The 27,762-nt window shown below is 44.1% G+C and overlaps 1 protein-coding gene across 9 annotated transcripts in view; it reads right to left on the minus strand.

Moving 5' to 3' along the window:
* CAPN3 (calpain 3) overlaps nucleotides 1-27,762 on the minus strand; it is a 263,927-nt gene that overhangs the window by 103,966 nt on the left and 132,199 nt on the right. For all 9 annotated transcript variants that reach the window (XM_077464668.1, XM_077464666.1, XM_077464663.1 and 6 more), the window contains exons 2-5: nucleotides 16,380-16,449; nucleotides 11,060-11,178; nucleotides 9,367-9,500; nucleotides 5,994-6,162 (exon numbers count right to left, since the gene is read on the minus strand). In XM_077464668.1, the coding sequence (XP_077320794.1) occupies nucleotides 5,994-6,162; nucleotides 9,367-9,500; nucleotides 11,060-11,178; nucleotides 16,380-16,449 (492 nt within the window). The remainder of the gene's footprint in view (nucleotides 1-5,993; nucleotides 6,163-9,366; nucleotides 9,501-11,059; nucleotides 11,179-16,379; nucleotides 16,450-27,762) is intronic.

The raw sequence follows: 27,762 nt of genomic DNA on the forward strand, positions 1-27,762 counted from the left end.
AGTTTATGGGGGACAGCAGGGCCATGTGCAGACACACTCTCCGGTTGCTTTGGCCTGCATGGGCAAGGTGACAGTGGGTGTTATTTACTAAAGGAAAATCCACTTTGCGCTGCAGGTGCACTTGGAAGTAAAGTCGATGTAGATCCGAGGGGGACATGCAAGGAGAATAAAAAACAGCATTTTAGCTTGCACATGGTTGGATGATAAAATCAGAAGAGCTTCCACTGATTTCAGATCTACCCCTTAGATTTAGAGTGACTGCACTTTCAACTGCACTTTCAGTGCACTTTCAAGTGCACTTGCAGTGCAAAGTGGCTTTGCCTTTCGTAAATAACCCCCAGTGTCTTTTTAAGCACCAAGCACTACATTGTGAGATAAGGGAGGAAGCATGCATTGTTTTGGGGGCTTTAGTGATTTATTAGAGAGGCATTTAGTCAGTGTAAAAGCATGGCAACAGAGCATGCTTTCTAGTATTTTGTGCTTTCTTCTTCATTATATGCCAAACATAGTGAATTTTTACACTTCAACAAATCCGCTGGGCTGTTTTCTTGCAGAAGTTTGTGATCTCTAGTGATTGCACAAATATTATATTGAAGTGCGTTAGTGCACGTTCAACACAATATATTTCAGTGCATTATTGCACGTTTAACGCAGTATATTGCAGTGTGTTAGTGCATGTTTAACGCAGTCGATTTCAGTGTGTTGGTACATGTTTACCCAGTATATTGCAGTGTGTTAGTGCACATGTAACGCAGTATATGTCAGTGTGTTATTGAACGTTTACTGCAGTATATTGCAGTGCATTAGTGCACTTTTAACGCAAAATATTTCAGTTCAGTATATTTCATTTAACACATAAATCAAACAGGGCTCAGTGGAACCAGATATAAAGTCAATTGGTGTAGAAAAAAATCCATTTAATGTAAAATAATTTAAAAAAATGCGCAGATGTAATAAAATCTAATAAAAAAGCAATCAACAGTCAGATGCAGATGAAAATGCTCATTTCTGGAATATAACAAAGTTATATTATAGCAGTACTGCCTTTAGAGATGAAGACAAGGGGTTAATCCATGTTGATAACCATCATTCATCATGATCCAGACCACAGGGGGCTTGCTGGTTCACAAAGCTGGCAGCGGTGCAAGCATGAGGGGGCACTGGAACTGCCACTTATCTGATGGCCCGTCAGATGTCCACAATGGGGGGAAACACATGCATTTGCCACTTCCTACAATACGTCCCTCCTGGGTGACGCTTTACAGCATCCTTGGTTGCTGTACATCCAAATGTCAGAAGGAACCCAACGAAGGATCCAGAAGATCAAACGCTCGGACACCAGAACTCGATTGGGCGGTACACGTGCTCAGTCAGTTGCCATGACGAACGTGACTGACATGTTCCACGCGCCTGCGCTTTGTCAAAGTCACGGGAGCCACTGGCATAGATGCACTTAACAACGAACGGAACAAGACGAGGGGTTGGGAGACAATATCAAAGTTAACCCCTTGTTTCCATCACAAGGCATAACGTCCAAGTGTTTATACATACATAACCATCACAAATACGGAAACAAATATATATACCAGGGATCTGCAATTAGCGGACCTCCAGCTGTTGCAAAACGACACGTCCCATCATGCCTCTGCCTTTGGGTGTCATGCTTGTGGCTGTCAGAGGCTTGCTATGCCTCATGGGATTTGTAGTTCTGCAACAGCTGGAGGTCCGCTAATTGCATATCCCTGATATATACTATACTAATGTCTAACTTGAATTTTATTATGAGTTATATTGTATTACATTAGTATAGTATATATATTTGTTTCCGTATTTGTGTTGGTGGTCTCCATAATTAATGTCACTATTTTTCAGCTGTTTGTAAAGAGAATGAATGTTCTTTCGTTCTATATGGCTATGTATGTATAAACACTTGGACTTTATGATGGAAACAAGGGGTTAACTTTGATATTGTCTCCCAATCCCTCCCCTTGTTCTGTTCGTTGTTAAGTGCGTGTATGCCGGTGGCTCCCGTGACTTTGACAAAGTGCAGGGGCGCGAAACATGTCAGTCACGGTCATCACGGCAACTGACTGAGCGTGCGTACCGCCCGATCAAGTTCCAGTGTCCAAGCGTTTGATCTTCCGGGTCCTTCGTTGGGTTCCTTCTGACGTTCGGACGTAGAGCAACCAAGGACGCTGTAAAGCGTCGCCCAGGAGGGACGGTATTGTAGGAAGTGGTGAATGCATGTGTTTCCCAGCATAGTGGACATCTGACTGGCCATAAGATAAGTGGCCGTTTCCAGCACCCCCTCATGCTTGAACCACTCCCAGCCTGTGGTCTGGATCGTGATGAATGATGGTTATCAACATGGATTAACCTCTTGTCTTCATCTCTAAAGGTGGTACTGCTATAATATAACTTTGTTATATTCCAGAAATTAGCATTTTCATTTCCATCTGACTGTTGATTGCTTTTTTATTAGATTTTATTACATCTGTGCAGTTTTTTAAATTATTTTACATTAAATTGATTTTTTTCCTACACCAATTCATTTTCTATCTGGCTCCACTGAGCGCTGTTTGATTTATATGATTCCAATTGCTTTCTTTTTATCCAAGAATTATACAGCTGCACGGGTTCACTGATATAGCTTTTGGACTGTGACTGCAGTTTTACTGCAGTATTTTTTAGTGTGTCAGGGTAATGCACTTGTGTAGTGAGTAACAGCACTTTCCATTGATTAAAGTGCATCCATGTACACATTTCCCCATCTTTATTCCATTTTGTTAATAACCTCCCCTCCATCATGTCTGGGAGGCCCTGGGAGGGGCCCAGGAGCATCTGTGTCCACAAGCAAAGGTGGACTTGGTCCGTCCTCACGCAGGACATAATTTCTTGTTTAGTGATGTTGCCGTGCTTTCCAGCCACAGCATGCAGAGGAGGTGTCTCAGTAATACCTTCATGTCCTGTCTGTCTGCTTACCTGGTCTGTGTGTCAGCCTTGCACTCTCACCCTGCATGGTTAAGTAATCTTCCCTCAGCGTGGATCCACTCTAGCCTCTACAGGATATACTATTTAACACTGTGCTGTTCAAGCCTGCCTTGCCCGAGCAATAGTGTGTGCTTGGTTTCTTATCTCCTGCTTGCTGTGTGCTCTACGTCTGTTTGTGTTACGGATCTTGGATTGTTCTTTGACTATCCCTGCTTGCTTGTTACCCTGACCTTTGGGGTGTTCTCCGTTTATTCTTGTCTGCTAGTTGCCCCGACCTTTGGCTTATCTTCTGATTGTCAGTGCTTCAGCTGGTCTGTATAGGGGACAGGAGCCACATTGGAGCAGAGATTCTTTCAGCTCTGCAGGGGCAGGCCCAGAGGAGGTTCATGCCATGCCAGCTGGAGCCAGGAATGGTGGTGAGTAATAATGGAACAAACTTCCTGTCTGCCGTTAGGCAAGGAAAGTTGGCACATGTGCCATGTCTGGAACATGTATTCAATTTGGTGTTGCGGCTTTTCTTAAATAAGTACCCAGGGTTGGAAGATCTGCTAACGCAGTCCCGAAGAGGCTGGAGCCATTTCAGGCGGTCATACAGAGCCAGTACTCTGTTGGCTGTAATTCAGCAGGAAATCCACCCCAGCTCTGCTTTTTTTTCCCATGCCAATGGCTGCTGATAAAGTATACGTGCACTGTACTGCCACCATTTGAGTAGGCGACAAGGATGGTAAGCCGTGACAATGCATGCATCAGTGACACAATCCCTGTTGTGTTTCTGCTGGAGCAGACTCTGTGTGGTATTATGGACAGGACATTCAAGGCAGAGCAAGGCAGAGCAGCAGGAAGAAGAGCAGAAATTTGTGACAGATAAGAGAGTGCATCTGTCCATAGACTCCGTGGACCAGCTGACTTTTATCAAAATGAATCAGTCCTGGATTAGCAGCAGCTATGAAGCTCCTGATACTGATGACACTGATTAAGTGCTTTATGGATTTGAAATCTCTGAAAGACTGTCTAGGTTGCCTAGCTTTGTTTGTGTTAATATCACCTGGAAGAAATGTTTTGGTGTAGGTTTCATGGGCACAATTAACACCCAAAGACCAATTTTTCCACATTTAACAGGTGCATATCATTTAAATTTTTTGACAGCAAGGCCAATTCCTGCTTTCATCAAGAGTACCTCTATAGGGTTACGGGGGTTATGGTATGAAGGCACTACTAACACCCAAAGCCCGATTTTTCCACCACTATTTGACTAGTGCATATTATTAAAATTTTTGACAGCAAGGCCAATTCTTGCTTTCATCAAGAGTACCTCTATATGGTTACGGTGTGAAGGCACCACAGACACCCAAAGACCAGTTTGTCCGCACCTGTTTGACAGGTGCATATCATTAAATTTTTTGACAGCAAGACAAATTCTTGCTTTTATCAAGAGTACCTCTATAGGGGTTATGGTATGAATGCTTCACCAACACCCAAAGCCCAATTTTACTTCTTTACTTCTATCCAAAGTCTGCAAAAGAGACACCATAATTTATCCAAAAAAACTCTAATATTGTTCCAAATGCACTAAATTGTGGCCTTATCCTACTGACTGGCTCCCCAAGCTGTTGTTTACAAAATAAAGAAAGCTTGCAGGAAAAATTTCGAAATGCAATTTTGCTGCAGCATGTTCTATACATGGTACAGATGTGCCACTTTACAGGCACTATTTTTAACCACTTCAGCCCCGGAAGGTTTTACCCCCTTCCTGACCAGAGCATTGTTTGCGATTTGACACTGCGTCGCTTTAGCTGACAATTGTGTGGTTGTGCGACATCGTACCCAAACAAACTTGACATCCTTTTTTTACACAAATAGAGCTTTCTTTTGGTGTTATTTGATCACCTCTGCAGTTTATTTGTTGCGCTATAAACAAAAAAAGAGCGAAAATTTTGAAAAAAAAGCAATGCTTTTTACTTTTTGCGTTAATAAATATGCCCCAAAAAATATAAAAAAACAAATTTCTTCCAGTTCAGGCTGAAATGTATTTTTATACATATTTTTGGTAAAAAAAAAAAAATTGCAATAATTGTATATTGATTGGTTTGCGCAAAAGTTATAGTGTCTACAAAATAAAGGGTTATATTTATGGCATTTTTTATCACTTTTTTTTACTAGTAATGGCGGCAATCTGCGATTTTTATCATGACTGTGACATTGCGGCAGACAGATCGGACACTTTTGACACTATTTTGGGACCACTGACATTTATACAGCGATCACAGCTAAAAATAGCCACTGATTATTGTATAAATGTCACTGGCAGGGAAGGGGTTAAACTCTAGGGGACGATCAAGGGGTTAAGTGTGTTCCCTAAATGTGTTCTAACTGTATGGGGGATGGGCTCACTACATGACAGAGATCAATGCTCCCGATGACAGGTCATGTTGCTAGGCAGAAAAGGGAAATGCCTTGTTTACATAGGCATCTCCCCGTTCTGCTTCTCCTCACCCCAATCGCGCGCCGCCGGCGAACATCGAGTCCGTAGGACCCGCGGCATGCTCCCGCAGCGCACGACCCTGCTAGGCAGGGATTTCCAAGGAGCCCCCTTTTGTCTGCCTGTGCCATTCTGCTGACATAAATCTGCATGCGGCGGTCGGCATGTGGTTAAAGGAATTTTTAATTTTTATTGTTATTTCTCATTTTTGCGGTTTCACTTTAAGCATCAATAAATCACTGCTCATTTAAATATGATGTTTTTTATGAACTTTTTTTCATTGAAACATGTCCCACAGGGCAGTATCCAGACCTCCATAACCATTGTATGCCCAATTACTTGCATATAAGTCTTCAAAATGGGCACTTTAGATTTTTTTGTAGTTGGGGTCTCATAGACTTCAGTGGGGTTTGTTACTCGGTTCTGAACTTTTGCGATGTTCAAAAACTCTGCCACAAACGGACATGTCTAGTAACAACTATGAATAATCCCCACAATTCAGAAAAGATTTCTTTACACTTACATCGATTGAGCATCCAATGAGTGAGCCCCTTTCAAATGCTTTTTTCATGATTTTGAACAAGTCTTTTGGTGCATCCTTAATTTCGTAAAATTCAGTAACTCCACCCGTGAAGTCCTCCATTGCTTCTGTAGTGTTTCCACCTTTAAGTGCCTCATAAGATCCATGTAACCTAAAAAGGACACACTGTACTAAAAGTATGAATAACTAAAAACATACCTACAGACATTGGTGTATTTAAAGTGAAACCGAATTCCATTCAAAATGTCAAAATCACTAGGTAAAACAGTAAAAGAAAGGAGAAGCAAACAACTGGAGGAAACACTGGGGGTTATTTACGAAAGGTAAATCCACTTTGCACTACAAGTGCAAACTACAAGTGCAAAGTGCACTTGAAATTGCACTGAAAGTGCACTTGGAAGTGCAGTCGCTGTAGATGCCAGGGGGACATGCAAAGAGAATAAAAAACAGCATTTTAGCTTGCACATGATTGGATAATAAAATAAGCAGAGCTTACCCTCATTTCAGATCCAGCCTTCAGATTTACAGCGACTGTACTTCCAAGTGCCCTTTCAGTGCAATTTCAAGTGCACATTTGCCTTTCGTAAATAACCCCCATGGTCTAGAGATATACAGTAAGTAAGAAATAATACCTCTGCGCTGCCACTATATACAGGTGCATCTCATACAATTAGAATATCATCAAAAGGTTAATTTATTTTAGTAATTCAATTCAAAAAGTGAAACTCATGTATTTTATATAGATGGGTTACACACAGAGTAATATATTTCAAGCATTTTTTTTCTTTTATTTTGATGATTATGGCTTACAGCTAGTGAAAACCCAAAATTCAGTGTCTCGTAAAATTAGAATATTACATACCTGTAAGACCAATAAAAAAAGGATTTTTTTTAATACAGAAATGTTGGCTTACTGAAAAGTATGTTCATGTACAGTATAGTACGCACTCAATACTTTGTTGCAGCTCCTTTTGTTTGAATTACTCCATCAATGCGGCGTTAAATGGAGGCGATCAGCCAGTGGCATTGCTGAGGTGTTATGGAAGCCCAGGTTGCTTCGATAGTGGCCTATAGCTCATCTGCATTGTTGGATCTGGTGTCTCATCTTCTTCTTGACAATAACCCACAGATTCTTTATGGGGTTTAGGTCAGTCGAGTTTGCTGGCCAATCAAGTACAGCGATACCATGATCATGAAACCAGGTATTGGTACTTTTGGCAGTATGGGAGGTGCCAAGGCCTTCTGGAAAATTATCTCCATAAAGCTGGTCAGCAGAGGGAAGCATGAAGTGCTCTAGAATTTCCTGTTAGAGGGTTGCGCTGACTTTGGACTTGATAAAACACAGTGGATGAAAACCAGCAGATGACTTGGCTACCCAAATCATCATTGACTGTGGAAAAGTTTGCATTTCATTTGGAAATCAAGGTCCCAGAGTCTGGAGGAAGAGTGGAGAGCCACAAAATCCAAGTTGCCTGAGGTCCAGTGTGAAGTTTTCTCAGTCAGTGATGATTTAGGGAGCCATGACATCTGCTGGTGATGGTCCACTGTGTTTTATCAAGTCCAAAGTCAGTGCAGCCCTCTACCAGGAAATTCTAGAGCACTTCATACTTCTCTCTGCTGACCAGCTTTATGGAGATGCTGATTTCATTTTCCAACAGGACTTGGCATCTGCCCACTCTGCTAAAAGTGCCAATACCTGGTTTAATGATCATGATATCACTGTGCTTTATTGGGCAGAAAACTCGTCTGACCTAAATCCCACAGAGAATCTGTGGGGTATTGTCAACAGGAAGATGAGAGACCCCAGACCCAACAATGCAGATGAGCTAAAGGCCGCTACCAAAGAAACGTGGGCTTCCATAACACCTCAGCAGTGCCACAGGATGATCGCCTACATACCACACCACATTAATGCAGTAATTCGTGCAAAAGGAGCCCCAACCAAGTGTGGAGTGCATACTATACTGTACATGGACATACTTTTCAGTGAGCCAACATTTCTATATTAAAAATCCTTTTTTTTTTATTGGTCTTATGTAATATTCTAATTTTCTGAGATTGAATTTTGGGTTGTTGTCGCTAGCTGGAAGACATAATCTTCAAAATTAAAAGAAAGAAATACTTAAAATATATCACTCTGTGTGTAACACATCTTTATAAAATAGATAAGTTTCACTTTTTGAATTGAATTACTGAAATAACTGAACTTTTTAATGATATTTAAATTTTATGAGATACACCTGCATAATTGCCAAGTGTGGTTGCTGCAAACACTGTATTGTGTGCCCACCAGTAATGAAATAATACATTTCAATAAGTGTTGCGAATACCAGAAAAAACAAACTGATACTGTAAAACAAATGACCTCAAATGATCCATGATAAAAATATATCAAATCATCAAATGCAATCAATTCACACTTTGTTTTTACCCTAACATATGAATAAGTGTATGTGAGGGAGTCTTAAAAGGACCAACACTAGAGGATATCCAAACCAACTGAAAAGGACTACAAGTGGGTGAACATAGATGGAGGAGGATTTCTATATGTAATCAAATGTGTATTTGATTACTCATTAAGGTGAGAATACTGGGAGCACGGAGGTGTCACGATCGGGTGGAAGTGCATCATTTGTTTATATGTAGTTGCACTGAAGCTACCTGCACTGAAGAGCACTTTGCATTTTTAGCACACTTACACTTTACTTTTATTGAACTATTTTAATGCACTGAGTGTGAATTGATTTAATATATTTTCATCACGGATCAGTTGAGGTTATTTGTTTTACAGTATCAGTTTGTTTTTTCTGGTATGCGCAACACTTTACTTGGATAGAGAGATGCTGGAAATAGACATGAAACAAAGTGGCAAGCTACTGAAATAATTCTTTAGTTACATTTGACTGCTCAAATAACATGTACAGGTATATTGGCTTTGTCTTTTTTTAAATGTATTTATGGTTTAGGGTCCTTTCACATGAGCATTCCGTTTATCTGTTTTTCATCCATCCATCCATCGGATGGACCCGCACCCTTGTTACATCATTTACAATCGAGATCCACCCAGATGCCTGGAAAGGAGACCAGCTCAGCCTCTCAGCGAGCCGCTGAGCACAGCCTCTCCTGCCCCTTCACCAGCCCAGCACTCCAGTGAGGGCTGCAGGGGAAAGCAGAGGCTCTCTGCTCACTGAAGACTGAGAACTGAGCGATCAGTGGTCTTTGATTGCTCAGTTCTCATTCTTAGAAGCAGAGGGGGAAAGATGCAGCACCGGATCTATGCTGTATCCATCTAGGTAAGTATAACTGTTTGTTTATTAAAAAAAAAAAAAACATACTTCTCTTTTAAGGTACTCACTTTGCATAAGCTTTTTCCAGTAGTGCACTCCAGAACTCATTCCGCTGAGAAGACTTGGTAAATACTAACTGATTGTTAAATGTTGGCAGGCAGTCATCAATTATCACATCAATCCAGTCTCCATAGCGCCAAAACTACAAGAAAACAAACAACACATAGATATACTTACAATACTTTAAAGTATAACTAAAGACAAAACTTATTTTTTAGTTCTGGATAGATTGCAGGGGGATTAGAACATCTGTCAGTTTTTATTGCTGTCTGTCCCCCCCCCCCCCCCCCCCGTTAGGGAGATAAAACCTCTCTATTTGTCTTGTTTACCATTATCATTAAAAGTGAAAGTAAAAGAAAATCCAAAAGTTTGGTTTGTCCACAGAAAAGAAATAGAGCGGAAATCTTCCAATGGGGACACTAGTTCTGGTGACCTGGGGGGTCCCCAAGGAATTCCCTTAATTTACAAGGATTCCCTCTCACTTCCAAACGCCTGGTCTGCCCTATGGCTAGTCCAGGCCTGCTTCCCATCCTTGTAGTTAGTTATTGGCCTACCACATGTATGCTGCCCTGTTGGCACCAGGAAAACTGAAAATTGCTTTCCTTTCCTGGCAATACATGGTAGAATAATAAATCCACCCAGTTTGCTCTAGGCTTGGTACAGGAAACAGACTGTTGTAGATGTGAACACCTTATGGTTTTGCTTGGCTCCTGTGGGTAGAAGTAGGCGGGTATGCTGCCATTGATTGGCACCAGGAAGGTAAAAGTAAAGCATCTAAAACAATTTTCCATTTATTCCTGTTGGAATGAAGGTTTTAAACAAACTATTAGCTGACCATTGTAAGCACCCCGTCAGTGTTAAATGATTTGTCCCAAACCTCAAACAGCCACTTTTGCTTGGCCTGTTAAGAAAAGCTAAAAAAAACAGACTTACTGGCAAGATCACAACATGAAAATAAAGGAAAAGAAGCCATAAGAAAGAAGGTGAATACAGTAATAGCTCGGATTGCGAGTAACGCGGTTTACAAGAGTTTTGCAATACGAGCTATTATTTTTTTTCAATCCTGACTCAGTTGGCAGGTGTTGTCTCACAAAACTAGCAGGATTCAAGCCTCTGGGGTGTGCAGTACTGCATTTGGTCAGAGGTCCGGGGGCGCCAGTTACAATCGGAGCTGTTCGGATCCGCTTGGAAACACCCTGTTTCCGAGTGCATCCGAGCGGCTCTGAGTGTTTCGAAATGTCTCTGGCACCCCCCACCTCTGGTTACATGCGGTACTGCATACCCTAGCAGTGCCACTGGAATGTATTATTTGAGTTTCTATTATTTCCTATGTGAAACTCACTTTTATATACGAGTGCTTTGGATTACAAGTATTCTTCTGGAACAAATTATGCCCGTAATCCAACATACAACTGTAAAGGGTGGGTAAGCTAATTTAAAGCTAAAGTTTTTGCTTTTGGGTTTAGCTACACTTTGAGCTCTGGGCTTCCGTGTTATTCTGCAATTTTATTCTATGGAGCAGATGTCTTCTGTGATTGGAACAATGATTTCATGTGTGGTTTGATGTGTGACAACCAGGTGCCAACTCATTGCTGATGGCATCCAGTCACCATTGATAATTATGTATTATATTTACTGATTTTATTTTAACATACAAATTTTGAGGCTCATATAAAAAAAAATAGCATTGTTTTTAATTACCTGAAAATGAAATATCCCAGCATAGTTTTCAGTGAAGTTTTGTTCTGGAGGTATGACACGGAAAAGTAACTTTTCATTAAGGGTTAGACAAGCAATGGCAGCCAAAAACCAGCAGTCACCTACGGGTAAAAATAAGAATGGTTAGATGACTGCGCGCGCTTCCTTTATCCTGTATAGACCAACAGTTTCTTGTTTAAACCTTGAGTGTATCATTCGAGAGCAGCACATACCCAACTTCCACCAATTAAGATGACATTGGTGTGTGTTGTGGACTGAAGGACACTGTCTTGGTTAACATATTTTCACATTACGTTAAACACGATCGTGCTGTGTCTGTCCAGGTTGTCACTCATAATCTGTAATATGAGGCATGGCAGGTTACAGGTGTCCAGTCACTGCAAATAGATATCCCTGCCAGCAGGGAAGCCTGCCATCGCACACATTCTCTGCATCCTGACAGCTCAATAAATAAAGCCGCTCAGTCATCCCGAGTAACAGGCTTTCCAACCATCTGATATCAGGATAAGAAAAGACTTACAATGCTGGCCACATGTATCCCATACAGCTTGCACCTTATCCTATGATAGATGAAAGTTTAGTGCTCCTTAGTGTATAGAAGTCACAGTTGCAGCTAATTTGTTTTCTTTTTTATTGCAACTGGGTTTCTTTTCCTATGTGTCTCTAAATCAAATCTAAATTGTTAGGCTACTTTCACAATGGGGCGGGTGGGCGCCGGTAAAGTGGCACTATTCTGCCACTAGCCTGGCAGTTTTAACCCCCGCTAGTGACCAAAAAAGGGTTAAAACCGCTCGCAAAGTGCTGCTTTGCCAGCAGTTTGCTGACGGTTTGCAGCGCTGCCCCATTGTTTTCAATGAGAAGGGGCGCTTTAGGAGCAGTGAATACACCACTCCTATAGCGCTGCAAAGATGCGGCTTGCAGAACTTTTTTGACCGTCCTGCAAGCGCACCACTCCAGCGTCAAAGTCTGAGACACAGGAGAGGCACTTTACAGGCGCTATACAGGCTGTAGCGCCTGTAAAGCACCTCAGTGTGAAAGTAGCCTTTAAGTGAGTTCTATCAAAGTAAGCTTCTGCAAGCCCAACAAGGAACACCTCATTCTAAGTGTATGCTATGCCCCTTGTGCTGATTTTTATGTTTTCCATTTTAGCTAAGCTTAGAAAAAAAAAAAACACAGTCACTGTCCAATACTGGGGCAAGCAAAACTCTGCCACTGACCATCACTGGGGGGAGCACAACTCTGCCACTGACCATCACTGGGGGAGCACATCTCTGCCATTGACCATCACTGGGGGGAGCACACCTCTGCCACTGACCATCACTTGGGGGAGCACACCTCTGCCACTAACCATCACTTGGGGGGGCACACCTCTGCCACTGACCATCACTTGGGGGGAGCACACCTCTGCCACAACCATCACTTGGGGGGAGCACACCTCTGCCACTGACCATCACTTGGGGGAGCACAACTCTGCCATTGACCATCACTTGGGGGGAGCACAACTCTGCCACTGACCATCACTTGGGGGAGCACAACTCTGCCACTGACCATCACTTGGGGGGAGCACAACTCTGCCACTGACCATCACTTGGGGGAGCATAACTCTGCCACTGAACATCACTTGGGGGAGCACAACTCTGCCACTGACCATCACTTGGGGGGAGCACAACTCTACCACTGACCATCACTTGGGGGAGCACAACTTTGCCACTGACCATCACTGAGGGGAGCACACCTCTGCCACTGACCATCACTTGGGGGAGCACAACTCTGCCACTGACCATCACTTGGGGGGAGTACAACTCTGCCACTGACCATCACTTGGGGGAGCACAACTCTGCCACTGACCATCACTTGGGGGGAGCACAACTCTGCCACTGACCATCACTTGGGGGAGCATAACTCTGCCACTGAACATCACTTTGGGGAGCACAACTCTGCCACTGACCATCACTTGGGGGGAGCACAACTCTACCACTGACCATCACTTGGGGGAGCACAACTTTGCCACTGACCATCACTGAGGGGAGCACAACTCTGCCACTGACCATCACTGGGGGAGCACAACTCTGCCACTGACCATCACTGGGGGAGCACAACTCTGCCACTGACCATTACTAGGGGGAGCACAACTCTGCCACTGACCATTACTAGGGGGGAGCACAACTTTGCCACTGACCATCACTGGGAGGAGCATAATTCTGCCACTGACCTTTCCTGGGGGGAGCACAACTCTGCCGATGACCTTTCCTGGGGGGAGCACAACTCTGCTGATGACCCTCACTAGGGGGGAGGCATTACAAAACTGCCGCTGACCATCACTAGGGGGGAGGCATAAGAAAACTGCCGCTGACCATCACTAGGGGGGAGGTGTAACAAAACTGCCGCTGACCATCACTGGGGGGAGGCGTAACAAACCTGCCGCTGACCATTACTAGGGGGGAGGCGTAACAAACCTGCCACTTACCATCACTAGGGGGAGGCGTAACAAACCTGCTGCTGACCACCACTAGGGGATGGCGTAACAAACCTGCCGCTGACCATCACTGGGGGGGAGGCGTAACAAAACTCTGCCACTGACCATCACTGGGGGGGGGGGGGCTTAGAAAAAATACTGCCATTGACCATCACTTGAGGGGCTTTCACTGAGCACCAATTGGAGGGGCTTAAAAACACTACCACGGAGCACCACCAGGGAGGGAGGGGCTTAAAAATACACTGACACTGACCCCTATTTGGGGGTGGGGTAGGGTGGAGGAGTTAAACATAGAACTGATCACCAATGTGATGGGATCACCAGTGTGGGGCATAAAAAAAAAATCACTGATCACCAGTTGGATGGGGGGTTTAGATACTAATGCTGGCCATACGCTATATGAAAAATAGGCCAGAAATTCGGTCTCTTCGTTTTTTCAGCCAGTTAGTGGGCACAAATTCAAAAACTATTGGGACGTTTTTGAGCTGAAAAAACGAAGGACAAGTTTGGAAATGTTCTGCCGACCGAGCGAAAAATTGAAAGGTTAATTTGTTTCCCGTCTGAACTGTTTGCACTAGGCATATGTAAAAAAAAGTAAAATTTATGTAAAAAAAAAGTGGATTAATTTATGCCCACTGAACGATTTACTGATCATTACATGATGGCAGTATCGTTTGCTCTCATGGCTGAATATTCCTTTTCGAAAATGGGCTGATTTTTCGTATAGTGTATAACCAGCATAACACTGATCACAAGTTGAGGGGTTAATAGTAAATAGTTATTCCTGCACTGCTCCTAATAAGGGTTTTTTATATGAATAGCTGCATACACCGATATGGACCAAGCCGTGTCCACTAGGGAAAATATGTAGGAAAGTTGATGTCACGCTATTCTTACTCTAATTGTAGGTAGGGGGCTGTTACACCTTCTACTCTATTTAGTAATGTGTAAATGACTCTCAAAACGTTTATATTCGGATATATGATATCCTCTAAGTGGTTCTGTATGATTAAAATTCTTTATAGTGTAGGTATTTTATAGAAAAAACTATAAAATAAGGTGCCCAAAAAAGGACTAGATTATTGAAATTGCACTCTAAAAAACTGTAAACACACTTACAAAGGTGCTACCACCCAGTAATGTTGGGTGTGTATAGAACTCCCGGGAGTGTGTTAGTGTTGGATGTTACCTCAAAAAAAAAAAATATATATATATATGAATAATATAAAATAAATAAACGCACTACAGAGGCAACTATTATATGCATATAACTTTTCACCTGGTGAACTATATGTCTTTAAATGACATCAATATTATGTAAAAAAATTAAATGCCACACGCTTAAAAGATAAGTGCAACTACATCAATATACTAAACAGAACTAAAAACTATCTGATTGCATCATGTATTGCCTAGTGATGGCTGGTATTATAAACAGTCGTAATAACAGTGTTAAATATGGTAAGATATAAAAAAGGATATACAAAAATATTTTTTTTTTGTCAAAAATATATTTTTTTTTTGTCAAAATATTTTTTTTTTTTGTCAAAAATATTTTTTTTTTTGTCAAAAATATTTTTTTTTTGTCAAAAATATTTATTTTTTTGTCAAAAATATTTATTTTTTTGTCAAAAATATTTATTTTTTTACAAAAATATTAAAAAAGGACCCCTGTAGAGTGTTTACATTTTGTCACTTTGCCCTTTATATTTATTTTGCCAAAAATAAATAAATATTTTTGTATATCTTTTTTTATATCTTACCATATTTAACACTGTTATTACGACTGTTTATAATACCAGCCATCACTAGGCAACACATGATGCAATCAGATTTTTAGTTCTGTTTAGTATATTGATGTAGTTGCACTTATCTTTTAAGCGTGTGGCATTTTTTTTACATAATATTGATGTCATTTAAAGACATATTTCAATAATCTAGTCCTTTTTTGGGCACCTTATTTTATAGTTTTTTTTCTATAAAATACCTACACTATAAAGAATTTTAATCATACAGAACCACTTAGAGGATATCATATATCCGAATATATACATTTTGAGAGTCATTTACACATTACTAAATAGAGTAGAAGGTGTAACAGCCCCCTACCTACAATTAGAGTAAGAATAGCGCGACATCAACTTTCCTACACAAGTTGAGGGGTTGAAGCAGGTTATAAATTTTAGCACTATTTACCAATACAGGGTGTAAAGGGGTTAAAAACACTAATCACCAATGTGAGAAGAGTGGTAAAAAAAAAACACCAGGGGGTGTGGAAAAAACCCAAAACGCAATGACCACCAATCCCACACGGGGGGTGAAGGTGGGGGGTTGGGGTTAAAAACACTGCACACTAACCACCAAAGCATTGGGAAGGGTATAGTGTATATTAAAAAAACACAGTCACTAACCACTGGGGGAAGAGGGAGTTAATATAGCATTGCTACTGAGCACCAATGTTGGGGGGGGGGGGGGGGTTAATACCACCAATGCTATTGTGGTCACTGTAGCAGATGTCACCTGCATCATAAGTAATAAAATCCACAAAATGGTATCATACATGTTGGAAATGCAAAGAGGTGACATGTCTTCTTTACAGCAGTTAGTAAATTGGTATTGTGGGTATTTTTCTGCTCCCCCCTCCTGTAAGGGTGCTGTCATTGTTAAACTCTCAGCAGCGTGCAAAGCAGAGGCCTACTAGGCTCTAGAAGCTAAAATTCATTGGTATTTTTTTGGGGTTGCCTAAAAACATTAATAAGATTAAAAAATGGTGTAAAGAAATACATTTAAAATATACAGAATGTAAAGTAAATATGCCAGTCTTACCTAAATCTCCTTGACAAATATCTGTTCTGTTTGCCCCACCGATGATAAACTGAGGATTTTCGCATATTTCCTGCACAAGAAATTTAAAATATGAGCAATGCAAGTACAGGATACAGAAATGCATAATACATAGAAATAGCTAAAAAGATGAGTATACCTGTTTAAAGACAAACACATTTACTACTGAGCATTAGACTTAAAGTGTTACTAAACCCATGACCCTACATTCACTATATCTGGTCTCCCACAGTACACAGAACATGGAAATGCAATTATTTTAGTAAATATAAACTGCCAAATATCTTTTCTCATCAGCAGTATATAGCAGTCTTATGACTTCTATCAGTGTCCGGCCGAGCACTAGTTAAAGCTTGTGGGAGGAGTTTTCATTCTCCTCTGACTGTCCTATGAGGCTGCATGAACCCTGACTGTCTGGACAGTGCTGATTGGCCCTGTGCTGATCACATGCACCCTCCCAAGAGAAAGATAAAACCTCTCTTGCAATACACACTAAACGGAGAATGTGCCTTCTAGGGCTCTGTTCTATCAGTAGATAGTTTGGGGACTTTGGAAGAAGAAGATGATCAGAGAAGACAGGATCAAACAGCATTTTTACACAATGTGGAGGATTAACCCCTTAGGTTCCACAGTGAGTATAACAAGCATGCTTTACTGCATATACATACTGATTTTACTGTTGCGGGTTCAATAACACTTTAACTGCTTGCCGCCCATCTATCGTCAAATGACGGCGGGCGGTGCGGCTACCGTCTACCGTCATATGACGGCGCATCATATGGCGCTTTCATATGATCGCAGCCAAGCCATGTCTTAGCAACAGGGCAGGCCCGCGAGAGTGGCCATTCTGGGATGCCGTCATATGGCGGCATCCCAGAACGAGAGCCATACTGCCCCGTCCCGCCCCGCTGTCAGTTGTCGGTGGACAGGCGGCAAGCAGTTAAAGTGTTATTAAACCCACAACAGTAAAATCAGTCTGTATATGCAGTGAAGTATTTTTGTTATACTCACTGTGGAACCTAAGGGGTTAATCCTTTACATTAAGGAAAATTTTACATTCCAATCAAAATAAATAAGGGGAAATTTCTATTTAGCTAAAATAAAAAATGAATTCAAAAGCTGTGAATGGACATTGGCTAGACACATAAATCTATGACAATCTAAAATATTAGACAACTGCATACTGTATATACAGTATCTCTCAAAAGTGAGTACACCCCTTTTATCTCAATGTAATTAGGCAAATGATGCACCCTGCAAGGTCTTCATTTCCATGACTCATAAAGAACGAAATTACAAAAAATGATTGATTAAACTCATTACTTCACTTCACAACTACTTTTCCTTGATGCTGGTTTTTCAAAGCACCAGGTGCACTATTATAGAGATTGGATGAAAGGTTTAGTGTGCTTTAAAGTGGTACTAAAGCCTTAAGATGGTTTTCGTAATGGATTTTATGCCTTAAGGTAACCCCCCCCCCCCCCCATACTTACCTGAGTCCCATCTCAATCCAGAAGCTTTAATATCACTTTAACACTTTTAGTAATTAAGCAATTCATTAGACCAAAAAGAGATGCAACTGAAGAGGAAAGACGGACAGAGAGATTTGGTTACAATAGTGGGACAGTCCCTCCAAATGATTGACAGTTGGGAGCTATGCTGCCTGGATATGATACATATACACTGATTACATGATCAGCACTCACATGGTGATCAGCAGTTTTGTTGCTAAACAAAGTCAGCCCTATACCTTACACCAGGCATATGCAATTAGCGGACCTCCGGCTGTTGCAAAACTACAAGTCCCATCATGCCTCTGCCCCTGGGTGTCATGCTTGTGGCTGTCAGAGGCTTGCTATGCCTCATGGGACTTATAGTTCTGCAACAGCTGGAGGTCCGCTAATTGCATATCCCTGCCTTACGCTAACTCTTTGCTTAACAACAAATTCATGTGACTGTCATGTTAGCACAGACACACACTACTACGATATGTTGATAACAAAGGGTTAGGATTAGCATAAGGGCTACAGTTTTTCTGTTCCCCAATATCTCACATCATGTTCCCAAGGTAACAAGAACCAGGATAGATGAAATGAGCCAAGCTGCGCTCCATGAATGAACACAGAGCAGCGGGACTCAGGAGCGAGCCTGCTCAGGTGCACCCATAATAAACTGCTTGGTATGGGGGCACTTGGAAAGAGTGAGGGGTCAGGAGCATTGGCGGGTGGGGGGGGGGGGGCTGAGAAGAAAAGGTTGGGGCTGCTCTGTGCAAAACCGCTGCACAGAGCAGGTAAATTATAACAATTCTGCCTTTAGTAACACTTTAATTTAGCTTTTACCACCTGGTGTTCTTAATCTTTTTTTTTGCTTAAAACCCCCAATGGACAGTCCAATATATCCCCATACCTGCTTCTCCATCTTTTCAAACTCATCACCAGTCCTGCTATGAGTACTGTACCAAGATGACTTCAAAAGATGTTAAAAGCTTGGTTTTTACAAATGATTCTGAATAGAAAATTAGTTGGAACCGATTGTTATATTTAGGTATCAAAAATGGTAAATCACAAATACACAAACTAACAGTGGTATTTATGTTGTTGTTGTGCAGTCAAGACATGAAATGGAGGCACATTTACTGACAATGTTACTCGCAGGTCATCTGATGTGTTAAGTTGATTGCAATTTTTTTTAATTATTCAGAGATACAATCCTGATCATTTGGTCCCTATACACCCAAGAGGTATAGATACCGCCACTGAAAGTGGTGTTCCACAGAAAAAAAAATTAAAAATCATTAAAATTCCTAAAAAAAACCTCACCTCTAAATGCCTGTTGCTAGGGGGTTCCTCATAGTCTGCCTCCTTCAGTGTCTGGGCTGGTGACATCACTTCCCCTCGGCACAATGACGGGGCGTGGCGCTGCTCGCCAGTATGGTGGCCTGGAATTATGGGAGGAGCCCGGTGGGGTATATAACTAGCCCGTTCGCCTATCTTCCTCGTCAGTTCCGGTGCGCGATATCTGATACGTCAGAGATCAAGGGCCGACTATTTTCGAGACCAAACGTAGTGAGTTGTGTTCGTGAGTTCCCGTGTTAGTCCTGATCGTATCCGTGTTGTCAGTCATCTTGTCTTCGTCAGCGTTCGTGTGTTTTTTCCCGTCCGAGTGTCGCAATACTCAAAGAAATTGCCGTTGTCGTAGAACGCATCTGGGCCGGCTGTCGCAGGTAGGGCTTCGGCACCCATTTTTCATTTCATGTGTTACAATGTCACTTAAACGCGATATCCTGAACTCACGAACCTCTCACTTTTCATTTCACGAACGTTTTAAATCGTGTCACTCGTACTCGTTACCTCATGTCACTACCCCTTTTCTTTCGAAGGAAAGTCGTTATTACCTTTTCGGGACATGTCGATCGTGCCACATCAGGCACTTCATTTCGTAGGCACGTCATTTCTAGCCGAACGACTCCCCAATCATTTCTCAATATTCGAATCGATTGAATCATTTTGAAATCACAGCCGACTGCTCGTTACGTTAAATCAAGCAGTCCGGACCATTTCAAATTTCATGTCGTTTCAAATCGTAAACCGGTCAGATCGTTCCAAATTCGAATCATTTCATATACCGTATATACTCGAGTATAGGCCGACCCGAATATAAGCCGAGACCCCCAAAAAAACTGGCAAACTTATTGACTCGTGTATAAGCCGAGGGTGAGACATGCCTGTCCATCCCTGTGTGTGTGTCCGTCCATCCCTGTGTGTCCGTCCATCCCTGTGTGTCCGTCCATCCCTGTGTGTCCGTCCATCCATCCCTGTGTGTGTGTGTGTCCATCCATCCATCCATCCCTGTGTGTGTGTGTCTCCATCCATCCATCCATCCATCCCTGTGTGTGTGTGTCTCCATCCATCCATCCATCCCTGTGTGTGTCTCCATCCATCCACCCATCCCTGTGTGTGTCTCCATCCATCCACCCATCCCTGTGTGTGTGTGTATCCGTGTGTGTGTGTGTGTGTGTGTGTGTGTGTGTGTGTGTGTGTGTGTGTGTGTCCAGCCTACCTTTGTCCCGAGCCTCCGTCCCGTGCCTTGCCTCCTTGCCTCCGTTCCGTCCCGTGCCTTGCCTCCTTGCCTCCGTTCCGTTCCGTCCCGTGCCGTCCCGTGCCGTGCCGTGCCTTGCCGTCGTGTCGTGCCTTGCCTTGCCTCCGTCCCGTCCCATCCCGTGCCGTGCCGTGCCGTGCCTTGCCTTGCCTTGCCTTGCCTCCGTCCCGTGCCCTCTTCGGCGGCCATTGTAAAATTCAAAAGCCGCGCCTCCTCCTTCGCCTGTGATAGGCGGAACACTGAATTTCCCAGCAGCCTGTGTTCCGCCTATCACTGACGTCGTATCATCCTCGTCCGTAGTACGAGGATGATACGATGTCCGTGATAGGCGGAACACAGGCTGCTGGGAAATTCAGTGTTCCGCCTATCACAGGCGAAGGCGGAGCCGGAGGCGCGGCTTTTGAATAGAATGGCCGCTGTCTGTCTGCTCGACACGCTGATCGAGCGGGCAGACAGCGATGACTCGAGTATAAGCCGAGGGGGGCACTTTCAGCCTCAAAAAAGAGGCTGAAAATCTCGGCTTATACTCGAGTATATACGGTAATTAAGCCATTTCAATCATTTCATGCCATTCGAATTATTTCAATCATTTCATGTCATTTCGAATCATTTCAATCTCTTTTATGTCAGATCGAATCATTTCAATCATTTCTAATCATTTCAGATAATTTCATCATTTCGGTCACTTACCGCGCTCCGGTGCGAATCCTGTCGTATCCCCGATGCACCGATTCGCTTCGAAGTGCCCCAGTTTTCGGCCTCATTTCTGTACATGCTCCAGAGACTGAGTCACTCGCAGGTTCAGGCACAGTCCCTGATTCTAGTCTTTGTCATGGCATACCATTTCTGTCACTTATTACGCTCCGATTCGAATCCTGTCGCATTCATCGATGCACCGATTCGTTCTGGTGTGCCCAGCTGTTACGCCTCATTTCAGTACATGCTCCAGAGACGGATTCTTTGTTGTAACCATCAGTCCAGTCGTTGATTCTTGTCTCTGTCATGGCATATCTTTTCTGTCACTTATTATGCTCCGATTCAAATCCTGTTGCATTTATTGATGCACCGATTTGTTCCGGTGTGCCCAGCTGTCACGCCTCATTTCAGTACATGCTCCAAAGACAGGATTCATTTGTTTCATTCATGGGCTCATCCTCTGATTCTTGTCTTTGTCATGGGTATCATTTCATCTCACCTATCACGCTCCGGTACGAATAGTCATATCGGGGGCCTTGCTCATCAGCCTCATTTCACTATAAATTGCTTCAGAAATTTCATACTTGCTCCAGAGTTCAGTTTGGTGTCAGTTGCATCTGCAACGCGACCAAATCACTTCTCTGTCATGATAAGCATGTTATTCAAAAAAGCAACATTTCATTTGTTTGTTTGTTTCATTTCATTTATTTCATTTCATCTCATTTCTAAATCTCACCTCCATGAAGTCACTATTTAGCTAGCCATCTCTGTTCGGGTATAGAAATCTCAAACAAACTTCACCTTCATCTCCTCAGGTCAGTCGAGTTTTCAGTAGGTCCACCCTGCACCCGGTCGGACGATGCCTCCTTAGGTAAGACAAAAAAAAACGTCATCTGGGAGGAAACGCTCATGAGCGGAAGCATCCTTCTCGTTAAAGCATGTATTTTCTTCAGGAGTCTCCAACGAGTCTTGTAATCCATGTCACCCTCATATAGGTTCCGTTTAGGAGAAAACCCGAACCCGAGGACTAATAGGCTCGCCAGGCCTGGATTACGCCACCATGTCCCGGACTGGCAGCGAGGACCTCACGGCCCCATTATCTCCGTCTCTAGTCTCAGAGAGTGGCAGCCAACGGTCCCTCAGAGCATGGATCATTCCTAGGCTGACAGCTGAGCTAAGGCGCAGAGGTGTACCCTTTCCGGCAACAGCCAGAAAGGCCGACCTTTTCAGGCTCCTCTTTCCTCCCCCAGCCGCGGCTGAGGCTAGTACCCAGCAGGCCTCCCTGGGCTCTATCGCTTCTTCTATTTCGCAGCTACATACCTTGGTATCTTCCCTGACGACCTCAATGTCAGAGGTCCAGAATCGGGTGGCCCTCCTCGAGACCCACCCGCCAGTTTCTCCTCCAGTACCAGCATCCCAGGCAGTGACTAACCCTCTCGCAGGTATCACCGGGTGTACATCAGTTGTGTACCCTTCTCATCTGGTATCAGCTAGCATCAGGAAGGACATCCTAGAGGGCAAGGACGTCAATCTGGCTTCTCTTCTCATCTCCATTCACGAGCTTGCGGAGAACAAGGCTTATACATGTCAGTGTCAGTGGTCCTCAAAACCAAAGACCCCAGGCTGGACAGGAAGCTTTCTGTCACCGAGTTTACCTTGGCCTTCGGCATGATGAGGGACATCATCTGCTCAGCCTCCCCCGGCAGGAGGGAGGAGCTGGATCGCTACCTCCATGTGATAGTAGACCTGGGTTATAAATACGGCGGTTTTTCATTTTACGACTACCACCGCTCCTTCTCCGCTAAGGCGGCCGCCAGGCTCTTCCAATTCCAGACGCCTACTGACTGGAGCGTCATGGATACCGAGCTATTCTGCCGCCACTTCGCGGGGCTAAGGTCTCCTCTCTGTGCGATTTGCCAGTCGGCTACTCATACCGCGACTTGGTGCGCTAGCTCAGTGGCAGCCCCGCCCTCAGACGGTCCTTCTACCTCAGGTACTGCTCAGGGCCCACAGGCGCCGGCACGCCTGCCGCAGACGGATAAATTTGGGCGCCCGGTCAAGACCATGGGAGGTGCAGCAATCTGCAACAATTATAATAGCGGGTCATGCAATTTTAGTCAGTGCAGGCTGCTCCACGTATGCACGCAGTGTCATAGGGCTCATCCCAGGCTTATGTGTGAGGTCAAACAGATTAAGAAATCTTGACTAAGCCGGGTCAATGTCTCGTGGCTCAGTGTCTACCTTACCAATCATCCTACCCCCTCACTATCCGTCTACCTTGTTCAGGGCTTCACTAAAGGCTTTCACACTGGACTTATCTCTCTCCCTCACCTCACGCACGAATGCCAGAACCTGCAGTCAGCAGCTATGGATGAACGAGCCATTGACCAACTACTACAGTCAGAGTTAGACCGGGACTTCATCATAGGCCCTTTCACACAGCCCCCATTCAACACCTGGAGAGTCAGCCCTATTGGGCTTGTCAAGGGCAAATTCTCTAATAAACTCAGATTGGTGTACGATTTGTCAGCGCCTCATTCCTCTTCTGTCCCCAGTCTTAATTCCCTTATCCCCTCCGAGGAGTTCTCCCTTAAGTATGCATCCGTAGACACGGCCATCCAGGCCATTCTCAAAACAGGCACAGGAACCTGGCTCTCCAAGGCTGACATCTCGGACGCCTTCAAGCTCCTTCCCATCCATCCATCTCTCTGGTGCTGGCATGGCATCAAATGGAGGGAGCTGTACTATTTTGCCACCAAACTAACATTCGGGTCCAAGAGCAGCCCCTGGCTCTTCGACACTTTCGCACAGACTCTCACATGGATCTTGCTGCACGTAGCCCAGTGTCGGGGAGTCATACACTATCTGGATGACTTCCTGCTGATCGAGCCACCCGGCTCACCTCCAGGAGATCTGGATAAGTTAAGGGTGGTCTTCAGTAACCTCAACGTCCCCATTGCCGAGCACAAGGTGGATGGTCCAACGCAGACCATCACCTTTCTCGGGGTCAGCCTAGACACCAACACTATGCAGGCCAGCCTCCCCCCGGATAAACTGGCCCGCATCAGGACGGTCCTGAGGGACTTCACCCGTGCCAGAACTTGCACCAAGAGACAGCTACAGTCCCTACTCGGCATGTTAAATTTCGCCATGCGCATCATCCCTCAGGGTCGCGCATTTGTGTCACGCCTATTGGTCTTACTGTCCCTCTCACAGGACCCGGAGCAAGTCCTCAGCCTGGATCCCGCGGCGATAGCAGACCTTGCTATGTGGGAGGAATTCCTATCGTCTTGGAATGGCGTGTCCCTGTTCATTCCCTCTGTGTCCTCCCTTTCACCCCAGGTGGTGACCGACGCAGCGGCCTCCACGGGCTTTGCGGCAATTTTTGGCCACCTCTGGCTCGCAGCTCCCTGGCCTCCCCAGATACTGGCAATTCCTGGCTTTGCCGAGACGTCCTCCCTGTTTGAGTTATACCCCATCGTAGCTGCAGCACACACATGGGGCCGCAGTTGGTCGGGTCAAACGGTGACCTTTTCAACAGATAATTTAGCCACTGCGGAGATCATTAATAAAGGCAGGTCCAAGTCTCTAGAGATTATGTCCTTCCTACGTCGACTGGTCCAGCTCTCGTTATTATTTCAGTTCAACATCCATTGTTCCTTTATCCCCGGTAAATTCAATCAGGCAGCAGACGCCCTCTCCCGCTTTAACTTTGTCTCATTTTTCGATCAGGTGCCCGGAGCCGGACCAACATCAGCAGCTATCCCGGACTGGTCTCAACTGACCCTGGATTAGCCCCACACCTCCTAGCAGCAACCCAACTCATCGATCACTCCCTCTCACGCAATACCCGCAAGGCTTATCAATCGGCCTGGAGGGCCTTTAACCGCTTCATGACGTATCACAGCACAGAGACGTCCCAGGTCAACCAAGTCCTGGCCTTCATTTCCTACTGCCACTCGGAGTTGGCGTTATCCTTTAATACGATCCGGCTATACCTGGCCGGGGTACAACATTTCACGTCCCTCCAGGACCCTACCGAACCCTCCTTATTTTCTTACCACGCCGTTCGGGCTGTTATGCGCGGCGTTCAGAAGCGCCAGCCAATGGCCTGCACCAAACGGCTGCCTATCACAGGAGACGTTTTTAGGAACATGTCAGATATCCTGGCCACTTCACCTTTCGGTCTCCGCATTAGTGTCGTCTTACAAGCAGCCATACACCTGGCCTTCTACGGCTTCTTACGGCCAGGCGAGTTTACTTGTAATAGCCCCACAGCACGCATGCTGTGCAAGCACCACCTGGTCAGATACGAAGACCATTTCGTCTTACACTTAGCAGTCTCCAAGACGCAGCAGCTTGGCTCGGGTACGGACATACACTTCTATAAGACCAACAACCGCTGGTGCCCGGTCGCCATTCTCACCCGCTTGTTGACCCTTCTGGCCGATCAACCAGGAACTGGCCCGCTTCTGCCTTTTCACACTAAACCTCTGAACGCTGCCCGGTTTATGGAACATGTCAGGATACTCCTGGGTATCCTTCACCTCAATCCTACTCACTACTCCGGACATTCATTTCGTATCGGAGCAGCTTCAACAGCCTCCCACCAAGGGGTCCCGGACCATGTCATCAAGAAGTTGGGTAGATGGAAATCCACCTGTTTCGCCCGTTACATACCCAATCCGCAAGTGGAGATGGCCCAGGCCTTTGTCAAGCTCACCCAGTAACAAACTTGAAACAATAAAATACAACCCCTACCTGTATGTTTTTGCCCCCTTATTTTGGTATACCGTACGTTAGACCAGGGCACACTTTCAGGTCCATTTCAAGTAAGCGAGTTTATGTTAACCTTGTTTGTCATCCTTATCCGTATCGGTCAGAGGGCTCTGGACCATAAATAGAAAGGCCAGTATGGTGGCCTGGAATTATGGGAGGAGCCCGGTGGGGTATATAACTAGCCCGTTCGCCTATCTTCCTCGTCGGTTCCGGTGCGCGATACCCACCCACCCATCCCCTTTTTCAGGGCATTTCTCAAGCATTATACTCCTCATGAGAGTACTCATTTCACTCCATTTCATATTCATTTCATTTATCACCCACTTCTCTATCTAGGGTATGCCCCCTTATTTTGGTATACCGTACGTTAGACCAGGGCACACTTTCAGGTCCATTTCAAGTAAGCGAGTTTATGTTAACCTTGTTTGTCATCCTTATCCGTATCGGTCAGAGGGCTCTGGACCATAATATATATATATATATATATATATATATATATATATATATATATATATATATATTTGCTGTGTGCTGCTAAAGTGTTCAGGTTTAACCCGAAAAAAAAAGTGGCATGCCTAGTGCAGTACACTCAGATGAGGTGCGGTAGTGCAAGCTTTGAGGGGCCTCCTCCCTGTCTGTCAAATGAGCGGCCTCCTCCCTGTCTTTCGAATGTGCTCTGAAACGTGATCCACCAGATCACTTTTCAGAGGGCTGACGCTAGTGTAGGCAAAAAGCTGGACCGATGTAGGTACTGTATACAATACAAATAATTCCTAGAGTTCAAATGTAACAGACCAAAAGGAAGAAAACATATCACTGGCAGCTGTAGTGCAAAAAGCCTTTCCTTTTCCAGTCACCTCCTTTTAGCCAGCATTGGCCTTATGGTGGACTCCTATGAGAGCAGACAGGAGGGTGGCAGGCATCCAAATGTGACAAGTCAGCTGCAGAATATCTTGTAGCACGGGGATTTTTTCGCACTTGTCTCATATCTCAAGCCATGCATATGTTTAGTATTAGCCTGGGATTTAGAGCCAGGCTAACCAAAACTTTTAGCAGTTTTAGTGTATTCTGAGGTAAAAACTACCTAACAGCTTCATTGGTTTCGTGTGGATGCTAGATGTTAGCTTTCTGCTCTTAAAGCAAACCTGTCAGAAATCTGCACATCTCAAATAGCAATGAAAATGATTTAAAAACACTCAAACTTCCGACTATGGTCTGTCTAAGCCAGCACTTACTACATACAGATCAGGTAGTATATAATATTTATGCTTAGTGCATGTACCTTACTCTTCCCATCAAAATAGAAGTAGAAATTATTCACTTGCAAGTGCTAATGCTAAACAAAAGTAAAAGTTATACAGTGACTGGTTCTTCACTTATAAAACACTAAGCAAACAGGCCGAGCTAATGTTACAACGTGGAAACAAATACAATCCACCCATGTGTTAAAAAAAAAAAAAAATCCACAAGTACAATCAATCATTAATATTAGTCGACCACACTTGATTTTCTATTCACTAATGTGTGTAATCGCAAATAATAGTCCAGGAATCTTCACACACTAAAGCCCCGTACACATGGGCCAAATGTCGGGACACATCGGCTGGTTCAATAAAATGGCAGCCGGTCTGACAGAAGCTGGCCATTAGGCCAGCTTCTGTTGGACGAACATACTGGAAAACCAGCAGCCGATCAGCGCTGATCGGAGTGTTCTGGCGAAGGGGGGGGGCATTACCCTGTCAGAACACAACAGCTCAGTGGGTTAGATACCTGTACTAATGTAGGATTGTTA

This window comes from Lithobates pipiens, unplaced genomic scaffold (assembly GCF_037356315.1).
Source record: "Lithobates pipiens isolate NorthernLeopardFrog02 unplaced genomic scaffold, aLitPip1_a1.2 Scaffold_30, whole genome shotgun sequence".
Taxonomy (NCBI): domain Eukaryota; kingdom Metazoa; phylum Chordata; class Amphibia; order Anura; family Ranidae; genus Lithobates; species Lithobates pipiens.